At 42.4% G+C, this 20,751-nt stretch overlaps 1 protein-coding gene across 1 annotated transcript in view; it reads left to right on the top strand.

Moving 5' to 3' along the window:
• The window catches only part of LOC130293606 (brain-specific angiogenesis inhibitor 1-associated protein 2-like), a 177,806-nt gene that overhangs the window by 116,685 nt on the left and 40,370 nt on the right, over nucleotides 1–20,751 (top strand). Inside the window, exons 8-9 of the mRNA XM_056542478.1 lie at nucleotides 8,839–8,991; nucleotides 9,725–9,934. Of these exons, the coding sequence (XP_056398453.1) occupies nucleotides 8,839–8,991; nucleotides 9,725–9,934 (363 nt within the window). The remainder of the gene's footprint in view (nucleotides 1–8,838; nucleotides 8,992–9,724; nucleotides 9,935–20,751) is intronic.

Below are 20,751 nucleotides of genomic sequence, written 5' to 3'. Positions count from 1 at the left end.
AGGCCCGTTTAGGTGATGCGAGGGGGAGTGAGTTGACTCTGCCGGACTGCAGGGTCGAAAATCATACAAAAAGTCATATGTTTGGAACTCCCTGGTGTCTAGTGGATAATTATTTTCTTTGTGTGTGACTTGGCTTTTCTGGGTTAGGTAAGGTTCACATCTGCATTGGAGGCTCCTTTTGGGGGCCTCCTTTGAAGTCAAATGGGCCATTGCACAATGGGTACGAAAAGAGCTTTTGTCCGCCATTTTGAAGGATTCTAAAAGAACAAAAAAATATACTGTATGCAGTGTTTTTTGTCCTGTTATCCAAATGGATTCTGCGATAGAGGCCATGAACATAGAGGCCTGACAAAGCTGTGAACCTACCCTGTAACTTTCCTGGTTTCCTTCAGGTTGTGTTAATACGCTAAGATTTTTAATTGCAATTATTGGATGCAAACCCAGGAATAGATCAAAATATGTAGGACATGTATAAAGGAAAGACTGAGACTTCTCTATTTAAATCCGTTTCTGGCTTTGTTTTCAATCATTGCAATAAAAAATCTGAACATATGAACACCCCGAGGCTGTGTTCTCACGTTAATTCATGTTTTTACTGTTTTTGACTGCATCCGGATCTACATGCAATATTTTTTTTTTGCCTACAATATAAACAGGCTTACAACATTGTTTTCTGAAGCAATTACCCAGAGAGCACAACGGCGCTGTCACATGCAGCACTAGCGGTTGCGATTCTGCTAACACCTGTACTTGCAGCTGGGGTTATCCAGCATTAGAAAAACAGAGCTGATTTCTTTAGAAATAAAGTGCGGTTTTGCATATCAGTAGACAGAGCCAAGTTGTAATACCACACACAACCTGAGGACAGATGTGGTGCTGTTTAAAAAAAAAAATATCTCTTTCTATTCCTGGACAACCCCTATAAAACAGTTTTAAATGAAGAGATAAAAATATACCGGGGGCGCTCCCTGATGAAGTGTATCCCCTGGTGTGTACCCTTCCCCACACCCAGGTGATATACCGACCTATTTTGGATGTTGCACCGAATTTGGCAGCAAGTTGCGTAAGTAAAGGTAGATGCGATAGTTCGCTGCTGCTCTCTTACCGGTATCGGACACCAGTAATGGTGACCGATGGAGACAGAAGAAAGGCGAAATGGGGTAAAGAAACTGGTTTAGCAGAGGCGCTGCACAACTGTAGCCATGAAGAAAAGAGAAGACGAGCAGTACAGGACGAAATAACTTTTATTGATAGAATTAGGGACAACGCGTTTCGGCATTCCCTAATGCCTTCCTCAGGTCCACTTGTAGTTCCCAAATGTTGATTATGTTCTATTCTGGGTCGCTGGTGGTGGACATCCTGTCTCTTGCTGTGCTGCCGCAGTCTGTCAGACTGCGGCAGCACAGCAAGAGACAGGATGTCTACTCAGTTTCCCAACCAGGGTACCTCTAGCTGTTGCAAAACAACAACTCCCAGCATGCCCAGAAAAGAGAAGACTTGAGCAGTACAGGAGGAAATAACTTTTATTGATAGAATTAGGGACAATGCGTTTCGGAATACCCTAATGCCTTCCTCAGGTCCACTTGTAGTTCCCAAATGTTGATTATGTTCTATTCTGGGTCGCTGGTGGTGGACGTCCTGTCTCTTGCTGTGCTGTCGCAGTCTGTCAGCTGTTGGCTGTCCGGGCATGCTGGGAGTTGTAGTTTTGCAACAGCTGGAGGCACCCTGGATGGGAAACACTGCTGTAGGCATTGCACAGCACCTGGAATAGATGTCTAGAGATAATTGATGGTATACAAGGTAATATGCGGGGTTTGGATCTGTTTAGTATATGTAAAATGTGCCCTAATTGTTGTTGTCTCGTTCTCTCCGCTATAATGATCATTGTGAGCTCTGTAACCTGACAACATCTCTGTAGTCAGCCTGTGACATCATCAGGACGGAGGTATAAGGAGAGGTCGCAGCCTGCCAGATTGTTGTTTATCAGCACTATAGGGGAGTCCTGAGTTGCTAGGTGTGATGCCATGTTTGCAGCAAACTCTTTTAAAGGTTCTTTCAGTTCCTATGGAATTACTGGCGGCTCTAACAATCCATTAGTGATACGTGGTCTGGGCTAGAACATTGCATGTTTATCATCAGCATTTTGGATGCGAAGCTGTGCAGCTGAATACTGACCTCCGGGTTACCCCTCGTACAAGAATCCTGTGTTCTGTAATGTCTTGTGATCTGAATACATATCCTAGTTTATTTCTCTTGCCTAGGATGTCATTAGGAAATAAATACTAGGGATCGACCGATATTGATTTTTTAGAGCCGATACTGATAACCTGTGAACTTTCAGGCCGATAGCCGATAACTTATACCGATATTCCGTGCATTTTAATCCCCCCCCCCAATATCCTTGGTAAAATAAGGGTGTGTGTGTGTGTGTGTGTGGGTATACCCTGATAAACTGTTTCTGGCCAGAGACCGCCGCCCGCTTCTATCCCTCTGCCTGCCCTGGGGTCCTGAGTCCAACCACTGCCGCTGCCAGAGACCTCCGCTGCCACCCGCTTCTCTCCCCCTGCCTGTTCTGGGGTCCTGAGTCCAACCACCCCCACTGCCAGAGACTGCCACTGCCGCCGCCACCCGCTTCTCTCCCCCTGTCTGTCCTGGGGTCCTGAGTCCAACCACCGCCGCTGCCAGAGACCGCTGCCACCGCTGCCCCATTGCCTCCCCCATCCCCGGTGTTATAATTACCTGTTCCCGGAGTCTGCGCTACTTCTGGCTCCTGCGGCATCCTGAGCTGTCACTGTGCACCGGGCCACTGACAGTGACATCGCGTTGAGGATGTCACTCGTCATTGCACAGCGCACAGCAACAGCGCAGGACGCGCAGGAGCCAGAAGAAGCGCGGACCCCGGGAACAGGTAATTATAAAACCGGGATGGGGGAGGCAATGGGGCACCGGTGGCGGTGGTCTCTGGCAGTGGTTGGACTCAGGACCCCAGGACATGCAAGGGGAGAGAAACGGCGGCGGCCTCTAGCAGCGGCGGTGGTTGGACTCAGGACCCAAGGACAGGCAGGGGGAGAGAAGCGGGCGGCAGCGGCGGCGGTCTCTGGCCCCGCAAAAGCTGCTGCAGTTCATTGATTTAAAGCGCCCGCATTATCGGCATTATCGGCAAGGTAATTGCCGATATCGATAACTTAGAAAATCGTTAATATCGGCCAATAATATCGGCCAAACCGATAATCGGTTGATCCCTAATAAGAGCTCCTGTTCCCCCCGGCCTCCACCTATGTACCTGTTGTTTTGGTGACGGAATAAAGCGTTGAAATCTGGGTAAGTGCGATCCATTGCTTCTTTCTTCATTGAAATTTAGCTTTGTCTATTTATGGAGGCACGCACCGCTGCAATCAACCCTCTAGCTAGCCGTGCTGCTCCTACCATGCATTAAGTTCTTACTGCCCCTAGTGCTGTCAGTGCTGGATCCACAATCTCTTGGTGTTTGATCCCTAATAAATACTATACAACCAAAAAGGATATTCAGTAGACAGTCTATTGTAAGTTTAGACCAACTATTAGTTGGCTTACTTTACATCAGAATTGTGCATCAAAATGTAGAAACAATTGGCCATGCCTTCTTTTACCAAAGCGACGTCCCTTCTGATAAACCAAACATATGGAAAGCACTTTGAGACATTGTAATAATGCTTGTGCAATTCTCTAAATTTAGCATAAAATACAAAGAGTTGTATGTTTTCCAACAGAAATAAGGCTTGTGCAAATATTTGTTACTTTTTCACATTAGTTTTCCAATTTTAAGCATTGAGAAATCCCCCCTGCTGTCTGGATGTGTCATGCATTGCATCTAGTGTCTCCACTGGAGCTCAATAGACTATAAAGGGACCATAATGCTGGACCTATGGGCATGGTGCAGGACCTATCAATATGCCTGATCAAAAATGCTGCATTCAACGTTATTTAATCCAATAACACCAAGCCAGAGGGAAACTATGCTGGATCACCTTACTTACTAAATACATGGCAAAGTGTAATACACAACATAACAGCAATGTGTGAATAATCTGTCAGAACAAGAACCTTATCTACCGATGCTTAACTGATACTGTATATCTCAAACTTTAAAGCATTACTTATGGATGAAAAATGACAGTAACGCTTTAGTTCAAAAGGGGTCTCCACTTGGTTAGAATGATCCCTTGACAATAAGCTAATCACAATTTGTCCTTCTTCTGAATCCCCAGTAGTCAGGTGCAATCTATAGGGAAACTATCGGAAATTTTGTAGCAACAGACTCCCACTGAGTTCAATGGGATTCTGCTGCACCACACACACGGCGGAATTTACACAGCAGATGTTTCTGCAGCAGAAATTCCGATATTAGCCGAAAGAATAAACATGTTCATTATTTCATTGGAATGAACATGTTTATTTTCTCGGAAATTCATTGCCAAGTATGGAGATAAATTTCTAAGCGGTCCTAGCGTTGGCATGTCCCAGCTGATGCCTGCTTTTTGTAGAATGTTCATTCATGTTTTCCGTGCAGACATTCCGCAAATTTTCAACCTTGTAAACCTAGCCGTTGTAGTCATAGTCACAAACATAGTCTCACTGTAGCTCCTCTACAGGGAAAATTATGCATAACACGTTGTTTATTTAAATGAATCCTTGTCTGTAATGCATGACAGGACAGGTCCTCCAGACAGAGGGACGCTCTTTGTAACTGCTGTCCACTTGGCCTAAGAGATGAGGATTGTGAACAGAGGAACCCCCCTATATTATACCAGAATTCTCTAGTGGGCTATATGACAATGGGGTTTCCAAAGTGGACAATTCCTTTAACCCCTTAAGGACTCAGCCCATTTTGGCCTTAAGGACTCAGACAATTTAATTTTTACGTTTTCATTTTTTCCTCCTCGCCTTCTAAAAATCATAACTCTTTTATATTTTCATCCACAGACTAGTATGAGGGCTTATTTTTTGCGTGACCAGTTTTCCTTTGTAATGACATCACTCATTATATCATAAAATGTATGGCGCAACCAAAAAACACTATTTTTGTGAGGAAATTAAAACGAAAAACGCAATTTTGCTAATTTTGGAAGGTTTTGTTTTCACGCCGTACAATTTCTGGTAAAAATGACATGTGTTCTTTATTCTGAGGGTCAATACGATTAAAATGATACCCATTATTATATACTTTTATATTATTGTTGCGCTTAAAAAAAATCACAAACTTTTTAACCAAATTAGTACGTTTATAATCCCTTTATTTTGATGACCTATAACTTTTTTATTTTTCAGTATAAGCGGCGGTATGGGGGCTCATTTTATGCGTCATGATCTGTACTTTTTTTTGATACCACATTTGTATATAAAAAACTTTTAATACATTTTTTATAATTTTTTTTTAATAAAATGTATTAAAAAAGTAGGAATTTTGGACTTTTTAAAATTTTTTTCGTTCACGCCGTTCACCGTACGGGATCATTAACATTTTATTTTAATAGTTCGGACATTTACGCACGCGGCGATACCAAATATGTCTATAAAAAATGTTTTTTACGCTTTTTGGGGGTAAAATAGGAAAAAACGGACGTTTTACTTTTTTATTGGGGGAGGGGATTTTTCACTTTTTTTTTACTTTTACTTTTACATTTTTTTACATTTTTTTTTACACTTGAATAGTCCCCATAGGGGACTATTCATAGCAATACCATGATTGCTAATACTGATCTGTTCTATGTATAGGACATAGAACAGATCAGTATTATCGGTCATCTTCTGCTCTGGTCTGCTCGATCACAGACCAGAGCAGGAGACGCCGGGAGCCGCACGGAGGAAGGTGAGGGGACCTCCGTGCGGCGTTATGAATGATCGGATCCCCGCAGCAGCGCTGCGGGCGATCCGATCGTTCATTTTAATCGCGAACTCCCGCAGATGCCGGGATCTGTATTGATCCCGGCACCTGAGGGGTTAATGGCGGACGCCCGCGAGATCGCGGGCGTCGGCCATTGCCGGCGGGTCCCTGGCTGCGATTAGCAGCCGGGATCAGCCGCGCATGACACGGGCATCGCTCCGATGCCCGCGGTTATGCTTAGGACGTAAATGTACGTCCTGGTGCGTTAAGTACCACCTCACCAGGACGTACATTTACGTCCTGCGTCCTTAAGGGGTTAAAGGAGTACCGCAGTGTAGCAAAATGTATCCCCTATCTATGATGCAGCAAAGTTTAATTTGACAGTTTTAATGGTGTGTTAAATATCAAGTTAGTCAACATTTGTTACACCTGTACAGAGTATCAAAGTATAACCTGGAGACTTGACTTCTAGCATAATATGATTCTTGATACTCACTTGGCCCAGACCTCAGCTGGAATGCATGAAGAAATAGCGGATAAATGAACACGGTGTTATCGTCCGCACATATTAATAGAGCTCTCCTTCATTCTCCAGCCGGGGCCTTTGATATTGTGTGGGCCTAGCTCTTTTTGCCTCACTTTTCGTCCATTTTTCATTTGCATGTCAGCCGTGTGGGGGGCTGGAGGGAGGAACAACATTTGGCTCCAGTGATTTAGAAAGGCTTGGCCATTATCTCTGCATCCCCTTTGTAAACAGGGTTGTCATGGGAACCATTACTTTTGGATCATGGCGTGCCTACTTGAGGCCAGTTTTGTAGAAGAGCGGTCTGGGGGAGGTGAACTAGGAGGGAAGATGAGACTGGTGCTGGAGGCAGAGAAGAGGGGGGCAATGAATAGTTACTGTTTCTTAAAAAGAATGTAAGGATGCCCCCACCCCTACCCCGGCCTAATGATTTGGTGCCATCCTGTTTATTGAATCACAGATCAGGAGGCCAGAGACCTCATTGTAACCCTTTCTCTGTAGATTGTCCCTCATGCTGAGGAATGTCGTATTAGATCCTGCTCCAGTCTATTGGAGAGGCCTCATAGACATCCTCTGACTCAGCAAGATGTCTTCTGACTTTCTGTAATGTTTAGTAAACTGCAGTATGGCTGTAATAGCCTGTGATGGGAGCTACAAGTCCACCAGATGTGCAAGAATTGTTCTAGTCTGGAGCTCTGGCAAAAATAAGCAATTGTCAAGAATGTTATCACCCTGGAAGGGAAACAATCTGTGGTTTGTCATCTGCTGACATTCTGACGTCTTTATCAGTGACCGCTCATTTTGTTTTTTGGAGATAAATGATTTAAAGTCTGAAATTCCGGCAACTAAACTGTTCACCTCTGAATTGTTCTGTTACGTTATTTTTTTTATTTATTATTTTACACATGTTTTGTGTGTGTTGTGTCCTTGGGTCCAGTCAAGTATCTGTGGAATACAGTTTGTATTCTTATAAGGTATAAAAATACATAAAAATGTAAGCTTTATTTTAAACTCAAAGTATTATTTTCAGCTACTTTATGCTCTTATATGCTCCCTTTCTGTACAAATAATTGGATCTTGTGTTGCAGTTTTGTGTGTTACAACCATATTTTCTTATGGCCTCACACAGCGTCTTTGTAACATTGTTAACACAACATATATTTCAAATTTTGCTTCTATATTGTGTATTTTGTGTCATTTTGTACTTTCTTTTTTTTCTGTTTATAAGGAAAAGAAACATGGAAAAAACACCATGTTACACTTTACCTGGCCTATAACAAGCGATCTTAACTTTTAAGATAAAATTTAAGGTTGTCAGGCCTCAAGTGTATAGGTGTAAAAGTGAAAAGAAAATGAAGCAAAAGATGAAAAAATAGAAATAGATAGAAAAAAACTAAAAAAAAATATTTTTCTGTGTTTTTTCAGTTTTTTTTCTATAATTTTTTTATTTGTTCAATTTTATAAATTCTGTTTATTTTTTCATTATTTTTTCAACTTTTTTATTTTTTGCTTTAAAATTTTTTACTTTTTTTTCTTCTGCTATTTTGTCTACCTTGTCCTTTTACACCTATACACTTTAGAACTGACAACCTTTTTTTTAGGGGGTTTCTGATATACACCTCCAATGAATGACTATGTGTACTGTTGCCCAAAGGTGCACAATGCTTTATACATTGCAGTGAATACCTTTTAAATGGATGTTTCCAGTGATGGTATCCAGAACAAGGCAAAAACAAGTTCATGTGACAGAAGAGGACGATTTATTCCATGTCATTAGGATGGAATGTCAGACAGACCCCTTAAAAATGCCAGGACCCCTCTGATCAGTAAACATATCAATAAACATATCCCTTCTGATAACTATGTAGGGGTCAAGTGGCAGCAGAGGTCTTATTTAGTTCTGACAGAAAACTTGAAGCCAGCAAAATGTTTTTCTGGTGTTTTTTGGGAAACTGCTACTGCAGTTTTTGAGCCAAAGCCAGAAGTGTATTAAAAAGGAATGGGAAATAGAAAGGAAAAACTTATACATCTCCTTCCTACTGGATCCACTTCTGACTTTGGCTCAAAAACTGCAGTGGCAGTGGTTAGGAGAGTAATAGGTTTCTGCTATGAGATGTTAGGCTATGTTCCCACATTGTTCCCACAAAATGACAATTTTTCAGGCCACAAAACGTCTGAAAATGTTAAACGTTGTTTGAGCTTTCTTTTTGTATTTGGGCTGTTTGCAGGTGGTAGCAGAATTTGCTGCATACATCAATTAGAAAGACGACGTCTATTTTATAAAGTTCAGTCACTTGAATTGGGCTAAGCTGCAATATCAGACACAGTCCATTGACACTGTTTCTACAAAAAAAACAGTCTTTTTTTTTTTGTTTAATCTCAGGTTGTCATGTGTATATACTATAATTGGTCTATCACATATAAATAAAAAGATTTTCTGCATGTTTTTCAGTACGTTGAGATCATGAGCACCAAGCAGTGCGATTTGGACCAGTTTGTGGCAGAAGGATATAAAGCGGCTCTTACAGAAGAACGGAGAAGGTATTCTTTCCTGGTGGACCGTCAGTGTGCTGTATCCAAACACTTTAGTACCTACCACAGCAAGGTATAGTACAGGTGTATGAGAAGAAATTTATTGACTTTCTACTCACAATGAACTGTGTCAATGAACAGTAAAAAATAGCAGGGGTTTTCCTGGACTTTTTTTTAATGGTGGACTGTCCTCAGTATAAAGTATGTCATCATAGTCATATCTGGTTATACAGCAAGAGTGGAAAAGAAGATTGATAAATAGTTTTGTGCAAAAAGATAACATATTATTTATTAAATCCCTGGTTTTGGCTGTAGTCCATGACCAGATATAAGTCAGAAATTTAAGCCCAGAGTTAGTGGGAAGGAAAGAAGCATAAATCAATAAATATCTGGTCATCCTGTTTTTATATCTATCTGCTAAGGTCCTTTTCCTCTATAACATGCTGTTCATTTATAATGCACTGCATGGTCAATGTGACAGGTTTCCTTTATCTGCCATTAATTTCATGTTGACTGAACCAAGAGTCATCAGGCGGTCTCCAGTGGCTTTTGCATGCCCGCCAGCCTTGATAGATAGATCTCTGCCTATACCCAAACAGGGTGAGAGCTATCAATCAAGGCTGGTGGGGAGAAGCTGCCAGAGGTAGCCCCATTGACTTGTGGCTCAGGCAGCATTAAACTGATGAGAGATTCCCTTTAACATACAATTATTAATGCAAGGGATCCTTTTTCCATCCACTGAATACTACTGAATGTTCATATTATAATGCAGATGATGTAATGGACCATTTATCTCCTTGATAAAGGTGAAGGAATTGTTAAGTGCCAAGCTCCTGACATGGCAGCAGTCATGTACTCAGCCCACAAAACTTCCAGAACGTGCCCTAATGCTTGTGAAACAAACAGCTAATGCTTCTACTGAGCCGGTCATCTCAGATCCAGTGCCAAGTACCAAACCACTAGATGTTCCTCCTGAACTTGCACCTCTTCTCGGGGGAGGACTGTCTATGAATCATGTAAGTGTCTTCCAAATTTCATTCTACATAACTGTGTGCTATCTGAACCCTGGAAAACTTTAATACAGCTTCAATAGACCTAAGGGCTGCTGGACAGGTAAACAGGTCCTTATTAATAGTGAGAAGGTGCTATACTAAAATATTATGTCTACTGGACGATTAGATACTTTGTATGTGGAAATAGATATTTAAAAATCACATAGAAATCATAGAAACCAAGAATTAGGAGCATGCTATGCATTTGTAGGTCACAACTTGTAGTTATGACTTAATGGAAAGGGGTATGGCCTACCATGACTTGACAGATTTATTATACTTTACACCAAATATTTTTGGATCAAAAACTATGTAATGTGTAAAAAAAAATGAACAATATCGGCACAAAAAATAAGATAATATTTATTATAAATAGATAAAAAAGTGAACAGCAAGTATATACAGATTATTTGACTGAATAATTTATAAAGTGCAATGCTCTGCTGTCTGTAAAGATAATAGTATTTAGACAGATGTATGTATATATATATATATATATATATATATATATATATATACATTAGTAAAGTATATAATCCTTTTTTGTAATGTCCCAATGGGTGTGGACCCACTGTGCGGCTAACCTTAGAAGTGTGTGCACTGATTATATGGTATTATCAATCTAACAGTTGATGGGAGGGGAGGTGCCATAAAACATAACCTTTATTCTATTTATTATAACAGCAACACCATACCAAACAAAAAGGTGCTCAAAGTATCCAACACCAAATTAATCAAAATAATGGGTTAAGACCAGTGAATGTCCGAAGTTCCGAAGTACCAATGATGGTATAAAAATCATTGTATACAAAATGCTGCTTCCAACATCATATGCAATATATTATTCTGTAACTCCCAACGCATTTCTACCATGATGCTATTGTGTCATCAGGGGAGAATAAACACAGTTATCATAAATAAACAAGATCAAGCAGCTAAGTTAGTGGCCACAATATTATGCTAGATAATTCTGCACTTTGGTTTGTGGCCCAAGATAGAGGACAGAAAAAATTTGAGGGGCTCACACCACTAATTGCAATTATATACCGAGGTAACCTGTGTTGCACGTACTTGTGGTGCCAAAAAGGTACGCTCACCCCACCACCTCTCCAAGCACTGGCCAGGCGCTGTTCTGTGCCACGCCGCAGGAACATCATCACCAAAGGTACCCAGCGTTTCTCCGTACACACTGGCATCTATCCATCCAGGCCGGCCGCTGGTCTGTGCCAGTCTGCGCTCAACTCTGAGGACATTGCGTAACCTTTTGCATGCAGAGAATACATCGCATTCCCACAGGTGGTGAGTGGTGCAGTGCACTGGTGAACTTTTACTAACTTTCTATCCTTATCCACATCCTATTGCGGACCTCACAGTGGATCCCTATATTGAGAGACTTATATTGATATCAAAAGACTATATGTTACCAAGAGACATCCTATTGCAGATCTCACAGTGGATTCCCATATTGAGAGACTTATATTGAGAGACATATATTTTAAGATTATTTTCCATACTCACCTATAGGTGGTTACTACTAATACTCTCCATAAGTGGTCAGACTATTTTGCATATATATTTTATACGTTATTATGTGTGTTTCTGACATGGACCCTGTTGGAACACCATTTTAACTTACATTTTTATATTCTATCTAATAAATTACCTCTATGTCTAACTGGTCATATCTTGTGCATTTTTAGAATTAATATACCTTGAGGAAATTTTTTTCAAGATAGAGGACAATTACAACAATGTAGAGCATCCGATACAGTGTGCTCTACATGTAGGTATGAAGCTGCAACAGTAGGGACCTGGGTATGTCCGCCTTAGGTGAGCCTACAAAAGAAGGTAAGGCCCATTGTAGATATGTCCAATATAAATCAGCCTATTGCCCTAACTGAAATCCCAGGGTTACCTAGAGGAAAGACAAAATACTCCATCAATCCTTTGTTCGGCCAGTACCTGGAGAAAAAAACTAGCTCACACCGGATGTACTCATGGTCCCGCTTCTGTTTCCGGATATGGTCCACTGATGGAGTGCTGACCTGCAGTGGCAGAGAACCGTCTGTTTACTGATGGCTACAGCGCGACCTCCGGCATCTGACATTATATTCTGGTGCCAGAGCACTACTTCAGAGGTCACACCCCTCTATGATGTCACAGCCGGGTGTGACATAGATGTCGATCACAGTGCTCATAGTAATGGCAGGATCAGAAATAAAATTGCGATTTAGGCTACTTATTGTGTATTTTGTGAACTGTACACCTTACAAAGGAAGGCTGAGAAAGTGGCCACTTACTTAGCTGCTTGATCTTGTTTATTTATGATAACTGTGTCATTGGTCCTGTGGCCATTTGCTGGTCTTAACCCGTTATTTTGATTAATTTGGTGTTGGATACTTTGAGCACCTTTTTGTTTGGTATGGTGTTGCTTTTATAATAAATAGAATAAAGGTTATGTTTTATGGCACCTCCCCTCCCATCAACTGTTTGATGATAAGATTGATAATTACATATAATTCTAAGCTGGGAGCATACATAAGCCTCTTGCAGGCTACTGGTAACTACATGCAAATACTGGTGATTATTGATTTTCTGTGATGGCTAGTTTTGTGACGGGTACACCAAACTTGGCAGAGTGTCAGAGGCCAAGGAAGTATTTTCAGAACCCACCTTTTCTCAACCAAGTTCCCCCCTTCCCTTAGGATTGCCCTGCAAGACTTCTTTACTTGTTACGAACAGGGGTTTGAAAGTTACTTGAGACATGGTATAGTTCCAAGGGGCCTAAGAATTCCCGTGTTGCCAGTGGTGAGGCTTCGAACTCCATCCGTATTTAAAAAAGTGGGAGACGGAGGCAACCAGCACTTCCCTAAAATTTATACAGAACTTGTTAGAAGAGGAATAATCAAATCTAGCTATAGCTGAAACGAAACTTAAAGAACAAAGAGAAATTGTTCTTAGATTTAAAGACGATCCAGAATTTGCGATAAAAACACCATAGAACATTTCCAGTAGCAGCTCACAAACATGCACAATTCATTCGAGATTTACAGGAATTTAGAGAGAACCAAGATTTAACCTCCCTGCTTGATGATAATTCCCGACTTAGTGGTGAAGGCCCTTTTACATCTTGTAAACTTAAAAACAAGTCCTTTCCACCTCTGGAAGAGACCTCATGTCTAGATGTAGTCCTTGAGTTGGTGACATGCTATATTAAATCAGTATCACTTCCTCCCTTGTCTGGGTAAGAGTGAATTTCTCAAATAAGGAAAAAAGAGCAATTAAACAGCTTCAATCTAACCGGAATTTAATCATAAAAACTGCAGACAAGGGAGGTAATATAGTGGTTATGGATCGTCCACAATATATACAAATGTGCAATAGGCTACTAGATGATAGATCTATATGAAATCTTGCCAAATGATCCCACCATGAGATATAAACTTAAGTTGAGAGACATCCTCAAGCAGGCAAGAACGAATAAACTCATAAGTGACCATGAATATGAATTTCTGTTACCAAAAACTTTAATTGTCCCAACCTTCTATGCCCTCCCTAAAATTCATAAGGGGGAAACTCCCCTTAGGGGTCATCCTAAAGTGGAAGGTATAGGAGGTCTGGGACATAATCTGGGCATTTCCATCGACCTAATCCTGAGGGAATTTGTGTTGTCCCTTCCCTCATACACCAGGGACACGACTGATCTCTTGAAGAAAATTGAGGGGGTCATGATCGATGGGGATACCTTATTAACAAGTATTAGAGGCGCTCTAGTCGTCTATCCCACACAAATTCAGACTTAGAGCGGTCTCATATTTTCTGTCATTTAAAGGAACCCAGAGTCAATCTCATAACCAATTTGTACTCAAGTTGTTGCAGTTTGTCCTGACGCATAATTATTTTTTGTTTAATGGGAAAATCTTCCACCAGCTCAGGGGTACTGCAATGGGAAGCCCTTGTGCCCCCAGTTATGCAAACCTCCCTCTGGGCTGGTGGGAGGCGACCCTCGTTTTTTTATTTTTTTATTTTTTATTTCAGAGAACAGTACAGTGAACGTGCACTATTCTGGGCACGTTTTATAGATGATATATTTTATTCTCTGGCAGGGCAGTGTACAGCAATTTGAGGACTTTATTACGTCACTTAATGAGAACTCTATTGAACTATCTTTCCCATTTGAGCACCATAATACCTGATTACCTTTCCTTGATATTTGGATTCATAAAAAGAGTAAAGGCAGCCTATGTACCACTAAACTACTGCAACCAATAGTCTCCTGAGGTGGGAGAGCTGCCACCCGGGATCCCTGAAAAGGGGTATCCCGAGGGGGCAGTATCTTCGCCTCAGGAGGAATTGTTCTGAGAGGCAGGACTTTTTAAAAGAGTCAAGGAATCTGAGGAGTCGTTTTAGCAATAGGGGTTATCCACAACATGTGTTGCGATTAGCATACCAATATGCCCTGAAAACATCTAGGGAGTCTCTGCTGACACCAAAACCATGAGATACAGGGAATGACCCGATGTGAGTCATTGCCGCATTTGATCATAGGGCATTGGCCATGCGGGAGATTCTCCAGAAATACTGGGGAATCCTTCACATGGACCCCAACATTAGGGATGTGATCTCTGAACAGATCACATTCCGGAGAGGATGAAATATTTGTGACTTACTGACAGGTTATGTTTTATGGCACCTCCCCTCTCATCAACTGTTAAATTGATAATTACATATAATTCTAAGCCGGGAGCATACATGCAAGTACTGTTGAAGTGTGCGCACTGACGCTTTAAACTTTAGCTGGGGGAAGCACTTAGCCCCTATGGGGAAGACCTAGAGAAGTAGCAAGACTGAAGTCATCGCAGCCCAATGGGATTTTGACCAGGGATGTTACAGACTCATACAGTAGCTGCTGTAGAATTCTATTTATGGTGCATGGACAGCAACAGTCCAAAAAATACTTCAAGAGACTGGTGCCCCAAGATTTACTCCAGCAAAGTTTTCAGTATGATCTATATATATGTATGAAACATTGTTTGTAATAATCCAGCCTTTAGGGTTTACTGGGTAACTATCTTCTATAGGGACAGACAAAACAACAAAACAAATGTTCAGCCACCTGTGAGGGCCCTAATATATCATTATAGAGACCAAATCCTTGTTTCCTTTCAGACAAATTATAAAGTAACAAAAAAAATGTTACTTGCCCACAGCCACCATTCCAGAGAGATGACAGAATGTGGATTGAGACAGCTTGTATGCAGCTCAATAGGAGCTGAGATCATTTGTATTTGGTAAGGGGAGGTGTGCTGGGAATCAAGGGTAGTAGTTCAGTGCCTTGTCTCCTCCAGCTATGGACCCCATAGTAGCCGCATGTTTTGATTTTTGCTAGACGTGGCACAGATTGCTGTAGGGAACTGCAGTCCAGTCAGCAGGTAGCACGTTATTGAGTAGGAGGAACTAAGCAGATTGATTTTGGGTGGAAAGGTGGCAGGTTTTGGTGGAAATTTTTCAAGATAATTTGTCATTTAGCCTCTTAAGGACCCAGGACGTACGGGGACGTCCTGGCGTTTTCCGGTCTCTGCCGCTCGCCGGGCAGAGATCGGAACCGGATGCCTGCTGAAATGCTTCAGCAGGCATCCAGGGCAAACGCCGAGGGGGGCCATGTAGGGAAATCGCCCTTGCGATCTGCGGCGATACCGGGCTGATCGGGTCTCTGGGACCCGACCGCCCGGTAATTTCACATGATCCCGGCTGTCACAGACAGCCAGGACCATGCTAAAGAATAGGAGCGAGGTGGCAAGCCTGCCACCTCCTCCTATTCCCTGCGATCCGTCGGTTAGTTAACCGACCAATCGCAGGAGGAGGGGCGGTTACTTTCTCCCGTCCTGCCCAGCCCCTGAAAGTCCGGAGAGGACGGGAGGAAGACCAGAGGACGCGGCGGGGGACGGGGGAGTGCTGGGGACCGGCCCCGGTACTTACCTCGTCCCTGAAGACCCGGATCCCGGCGAGGAAGATGGCGGCGGCAGCGACAGGTGAGTTGATCTTCAGCCGCGGTCGGGCCCTTTACAGCAATGCACGTCGCCGTAAAGCGACATGCATTGCTGTATTGGGACCCTGTAAACTACAACTCCCAGCATGCCCAGACAGCCCTTGGCGTCTGGGCATGCTGGGAGTTGCAGTTTTGCAACTTCTGGAGGTCCACAGTTTTTGGACCACTGTGCCCTTCCAGATGTTGCAAAACTACACATCCTCAGCATGCCCTTACTGTCCAGGCATGCTGGGAGTTGTAGTTCTGTAACATCTGGCCCTTCAGATGTTGCAGAACTACAACTCCCAGCATGCCTGGACAGTTTTGGCATACTGGGAGTTGTAGTTTTGCAACATCTGGAAGGGCACAGATTGGGAACCACTGTATTAGTGGTCTGCAAACTGTAGTCCTCCAGATGTTGCAAAACTACAACTCCAAGCATGCTGGGAGTTGTAGTTCGGCAACATCTGGCTCTAAAGATGTTGCCGAACTACTACTCCCAGCATGCCTGAGAATGTTTGGGAGTTGTGGTTTTCCAACAGCTGGAGGCACACTGGTTGGGAAACATTGTTTCCTAACTCAGTGTTTCCCAACCCGTGTGCCTCCAGCTGTTGCAAAACCACAACTCCCAAACATTCTCAGGCATGCTGGGAGTAGTAGTTTTGCAACAGCTGGAGGCCTCCCCCCCCCTGTGAATGTACAGGGTACATTCACATGGGCAGGGGCTTACAGTGAGTATCGGGCTGCAAGTTTGCGATGCAGCAAATTTTGCGCGGCAGCTCAAACTCGCTGTAACCCCCCGCCCGTGTGACTGTACCCTAAAAACACTACACTAACACAAAATAAAATAAAAAGTAAAAAAACACTACATATACACATACCCCTACACAGCCCCCCTCCCTCCCCAATAGAAATGAAAAACGTCTGGTACACCACTCTTTCCAAAATGGAGCCTCCAGCTGTTGCAAAACAACAACTCCCAGTATTGCCGGACAGCTGTTAACTGTCCAGGCATGCTGGGAGTTTAGCAACAGCTGGAGGCACCCTGTTTGGGAATCACTGGCGTAGAATACCCCTATGTCCACCCCTATGCAAATCCCTAATTCAGGCCTCAAATGCACATAGCGCTCTCACTTTGGAGCCCTGTCGTATTTCAAGAAAACAGTTTAGGGTCACATATGGGGTATCGCCATACTCGGGAGAAATTGCCTAACAAATCTTGGGGGTCTTTTTCTCCTTTCACCCCTTATGAAAAGGTGAAGTTGGGATCTACACCAGCATGTTAGTGTAAAAAAATAAACTTTTTACACTAACATGCTGGTGTTGCCCTATACTTTTCATTTTGACAAGAGGTAAAGGGAAAAAAAGCCCCCCAAAATTTGTAACGCAATTTCTCCCGAGTACGGAGATACCACATATGTGGGCGCAACGTGCTCTGGGGGCGCACAACAAGGCCCAGAAGGGAGAGTGCGCCATGTACATTTGAGGTGATTTGCACAGGGGTGGCTGATTGTTACAGCGTTTTTGACAAACGCAAAAAAAAAAAAAACCCACATATGACCCCATTTCGGAAACTACACCCCTCACGGAATGTAATGAGGGGTGCAGTGAGAATTTACACCCCACAGGTGTCTGACAGATCTTTGGAAGAGTGGGCTGTGCAAATTAAAAATGTTGTACAGCCCACTGTTCCAAAGATATGACAGACACCAGTGGGGGGTAAATGCTCACTTTACAACTTGTTACATTCCGCAAGGGGTCTAGTTTCCAAAATAGCATGCCATGTGGGGGTTATTTTGCTGTCCTGGCACCATATGGGCTTCCTAAATGCGACATGCCCCCGAGCAAAATTTGCTCTCAAAAAGCCAAATATGACTCCTTCTCTTCTGAGCATTGTAGTTCGCCCATAGTGCACTTCAGGTCAACTTATGGGGTACCTCCATACTCAGAAGAGATGGGATTACAAATTTTGGGGGGTATTTTCTGCTATTAACCCTTGCAAAAATGCGAAATTTGGGGGGGAAACACACCTTTTAGTGAAATTTTATTTTTATTTTTTTACATATGCAAAAGTTGTGAAACCCCTGTGGGGTATTAAGGCTCACTTTATTCCTTGTTATGTACCTCAAGGGGTCTAGTTTCCAAAATGGTATGCCATGTGGGGGATTTTTGCTGTTCTGGCACCATAGGGGCTTCCTAAATGCAACATGCCCCCCAAAAACCATTTCAGAAAAACGTACGCTCCAAAATCCCCTTGTCGCTCCTTCCCTTCTGAGCCCTCTACTTTAGCAACAGCTGGAGGCACCCTGTTTGGGAATCACTGGCGTAGAATACCCCTATGTCCACCCCTATGCAAATCCCTAATTCAGGCCTCAAATGCACATAGCGCTCTCACTTTGGAGCCCTGTCGTATTTCAAGAAAACAGTTTAGGGTCACATATGGGGTATCGCCATACTCGGGAGAAATTGCCTAACAAATCTTGGGGGTCTTTTTCTCCTTTCACCCCTTATGAAAAGGTGAAGTTGGGATCTACACCAGCATGTTAGTGTAAAAAAATAAACTTTTTACACTAACATGCTGGTGTTGCCCTATACTTTTCATTTTGACAAGAGGTAAAGGGAAAAAAAGCCCCCCAAAATTTGTAACGCAATTTCTCCCGAGTACGGAGATACCACATATGTGGGCGCAACGTGCTCTGGGGGCGCACAACAAGGCCCAGAAGGGAGAGTGCGCCATGTACATTTGAGGTGATTTGCACAGGGGTGGCTGATTGTTACAGCGTTTTTGACAAACGCAAAAAAAAAACCCCACATATGACCCCATTTCGGAAACTACACCCCTCACGGAATGTAATGAGGGGTGCAGTGAGAATTTACACCCCACAGGTGTCTGACAGATCTTTGGAAGAGTGGGCTGTGCAAATTAAAAATGTTGTACAGCCCACTGTTCCAAAGATATGACAGACACCAGTGGGGGGTAAATGCTCACTTTACACCTTGTTACATTCCGCAAGGGGTCTAGTTTCCAAAATAGCATGCCATGTGGGGGTTATTTTGCTGTCCTGGCACCATATGGGCTTCCTAAATGCGACATGCCCCCGAGCAAAATTTGCTCTCAAAAAGCCAAATATGACTCCTTCTCTTCTGAGCATTGTAGTTCGCCCATAGTGCACTTCAGGTCAACTTATGGGGTACCTCCATACTCAGAAGAGATGGGATTACAAATTTTGGGGGGTATTTTCTGCTATTAACCCTTGCAAAAATGCGAAATTTGGGGGGGAAACACACCTTTTAGTGATTTTTTTTTTTACGTATGCAAAAGTCGTGAAACCCCTGTGGGGTATTAAGGCTCACTTTATTTCTTGTTACTTTCCACAAGGGGTCTAGTTTCCAAAATGGTATGCGATGTGTTTTTTTTTTGCTGTCCTGGCACCATAGGGGCTTCCTAAATGTGACATGCCCCCGAGCAAAATTTGCTCTCAAAAAGCCAAATATGACTCCTTCTCTTCTGAGCATTGTAGTTCACCCATAGTACACCTCAGGTCAACTTATGGGGTACCTTCATACTCAGAAGAGATGGGGTTACAATGTTTGGGGGGTATTTTCTGCTATTAACCCTTGCAAAAATGTGAAATTTGGGGGGAAACACACATTTTAGTGAAATTTTATTTTTATTTTTTTACATATGCAAAAGTTGTGAAACCCCTGTGGGGTATTAAGGCTCACTTTATTCCTTGTTATGTACCTCAAGGGGTCTAGTTTCCAAAATGGTATGCCATGTGGGGGATTTTTGCTGTTCTGGCACCATAGGGGCTTCCTAAATGCAACATGCCCCCCAAAAACCATTTCAGAAAAACGTACGCTCCAAAATCCCCTTGTCGCTCCTTCCCTTCTGAGCCCTCTACTGTGCTCGCCGAACACTTTACATAGACATATGAGGTATGTGCTTACTCGAGAGAAATTGGGTTACAAATATAAGTATACATTTTCTCCTTTTACCCCTTGGGAAAATTCAAAAATTTGGTCTACAAGAACATGCGAGTATAAAAAATGGAGATTGTGAATTTTCTCCTTCATTTTGCTGTTATTCCTGTGAAACACCTAAAGGGTTAAAACGCTGACTGAATGTCATTTTGAATACGTTGGGGGGTGCAGTTTTTATAATGGGGTCATTTGTGGGGTATTTCTAATATGAAGACCCTTCAAATCCACTTCAAACCTAAACTCGTCCCTGAAAAATTGTGAGTTTGGAAATTTTGTGAAAAATGTGAAAATTGCTGCTGAACTTTGAAGCCCTCTGGTGTCTTCCAAAAGTAAAAACACGTAAATTTTATGATGCAAACATAAAGTAGACATATTGTATATGTGAATAAAAAAAAATTATTTGGAATATCCATTTTCCTTACAAGCAGAGAGCTTCAAAGTTAGAAAAATGCAACATTTTCAAATTTTTCATAAAGTTTTGGGATTTTTCACCAAGAAAGGATGCAAGATACCACAAAATTTTACCGCTATGTTAAAGTAGAATATGTTACGAAAAAACAATCTCGGAATCAGAATGATAACTAAAAGCATTCCAGAGTTATTAATGTTTAAAGTGACAGTGGTCAGATGTGCAAAAAATGGCCGGGACCTGAGGTGTAAAATGGCTGGGTCCTTAAGGGGTTAGTCATATAAATCTTTGCTCATTCTGGGCTAATTAGTCAAGTGGGTGGTCCTACTTAATTATTGACAATTATCTGTGTATAAGTGT

The sequence above is a fragment of the Hyla sarda genome, chromosome 10 (genome assembly GCF_029499605.1).
Source record: "Hyla sarda isolate aHylSar1 chromosome 10, aHylSar1.hap1, whole genome shotgun sequence".
NCBI lineage: Eukaryota > Metazoa > Chordata > Amphibia > Anura > Hylidae > Hyla > Hyla sarda.
The sequence above is the reverse complement of the archived record's forward strand: the minus strand, read 5'-3'. Positions and strand labels throughout refer to the sequence as shown.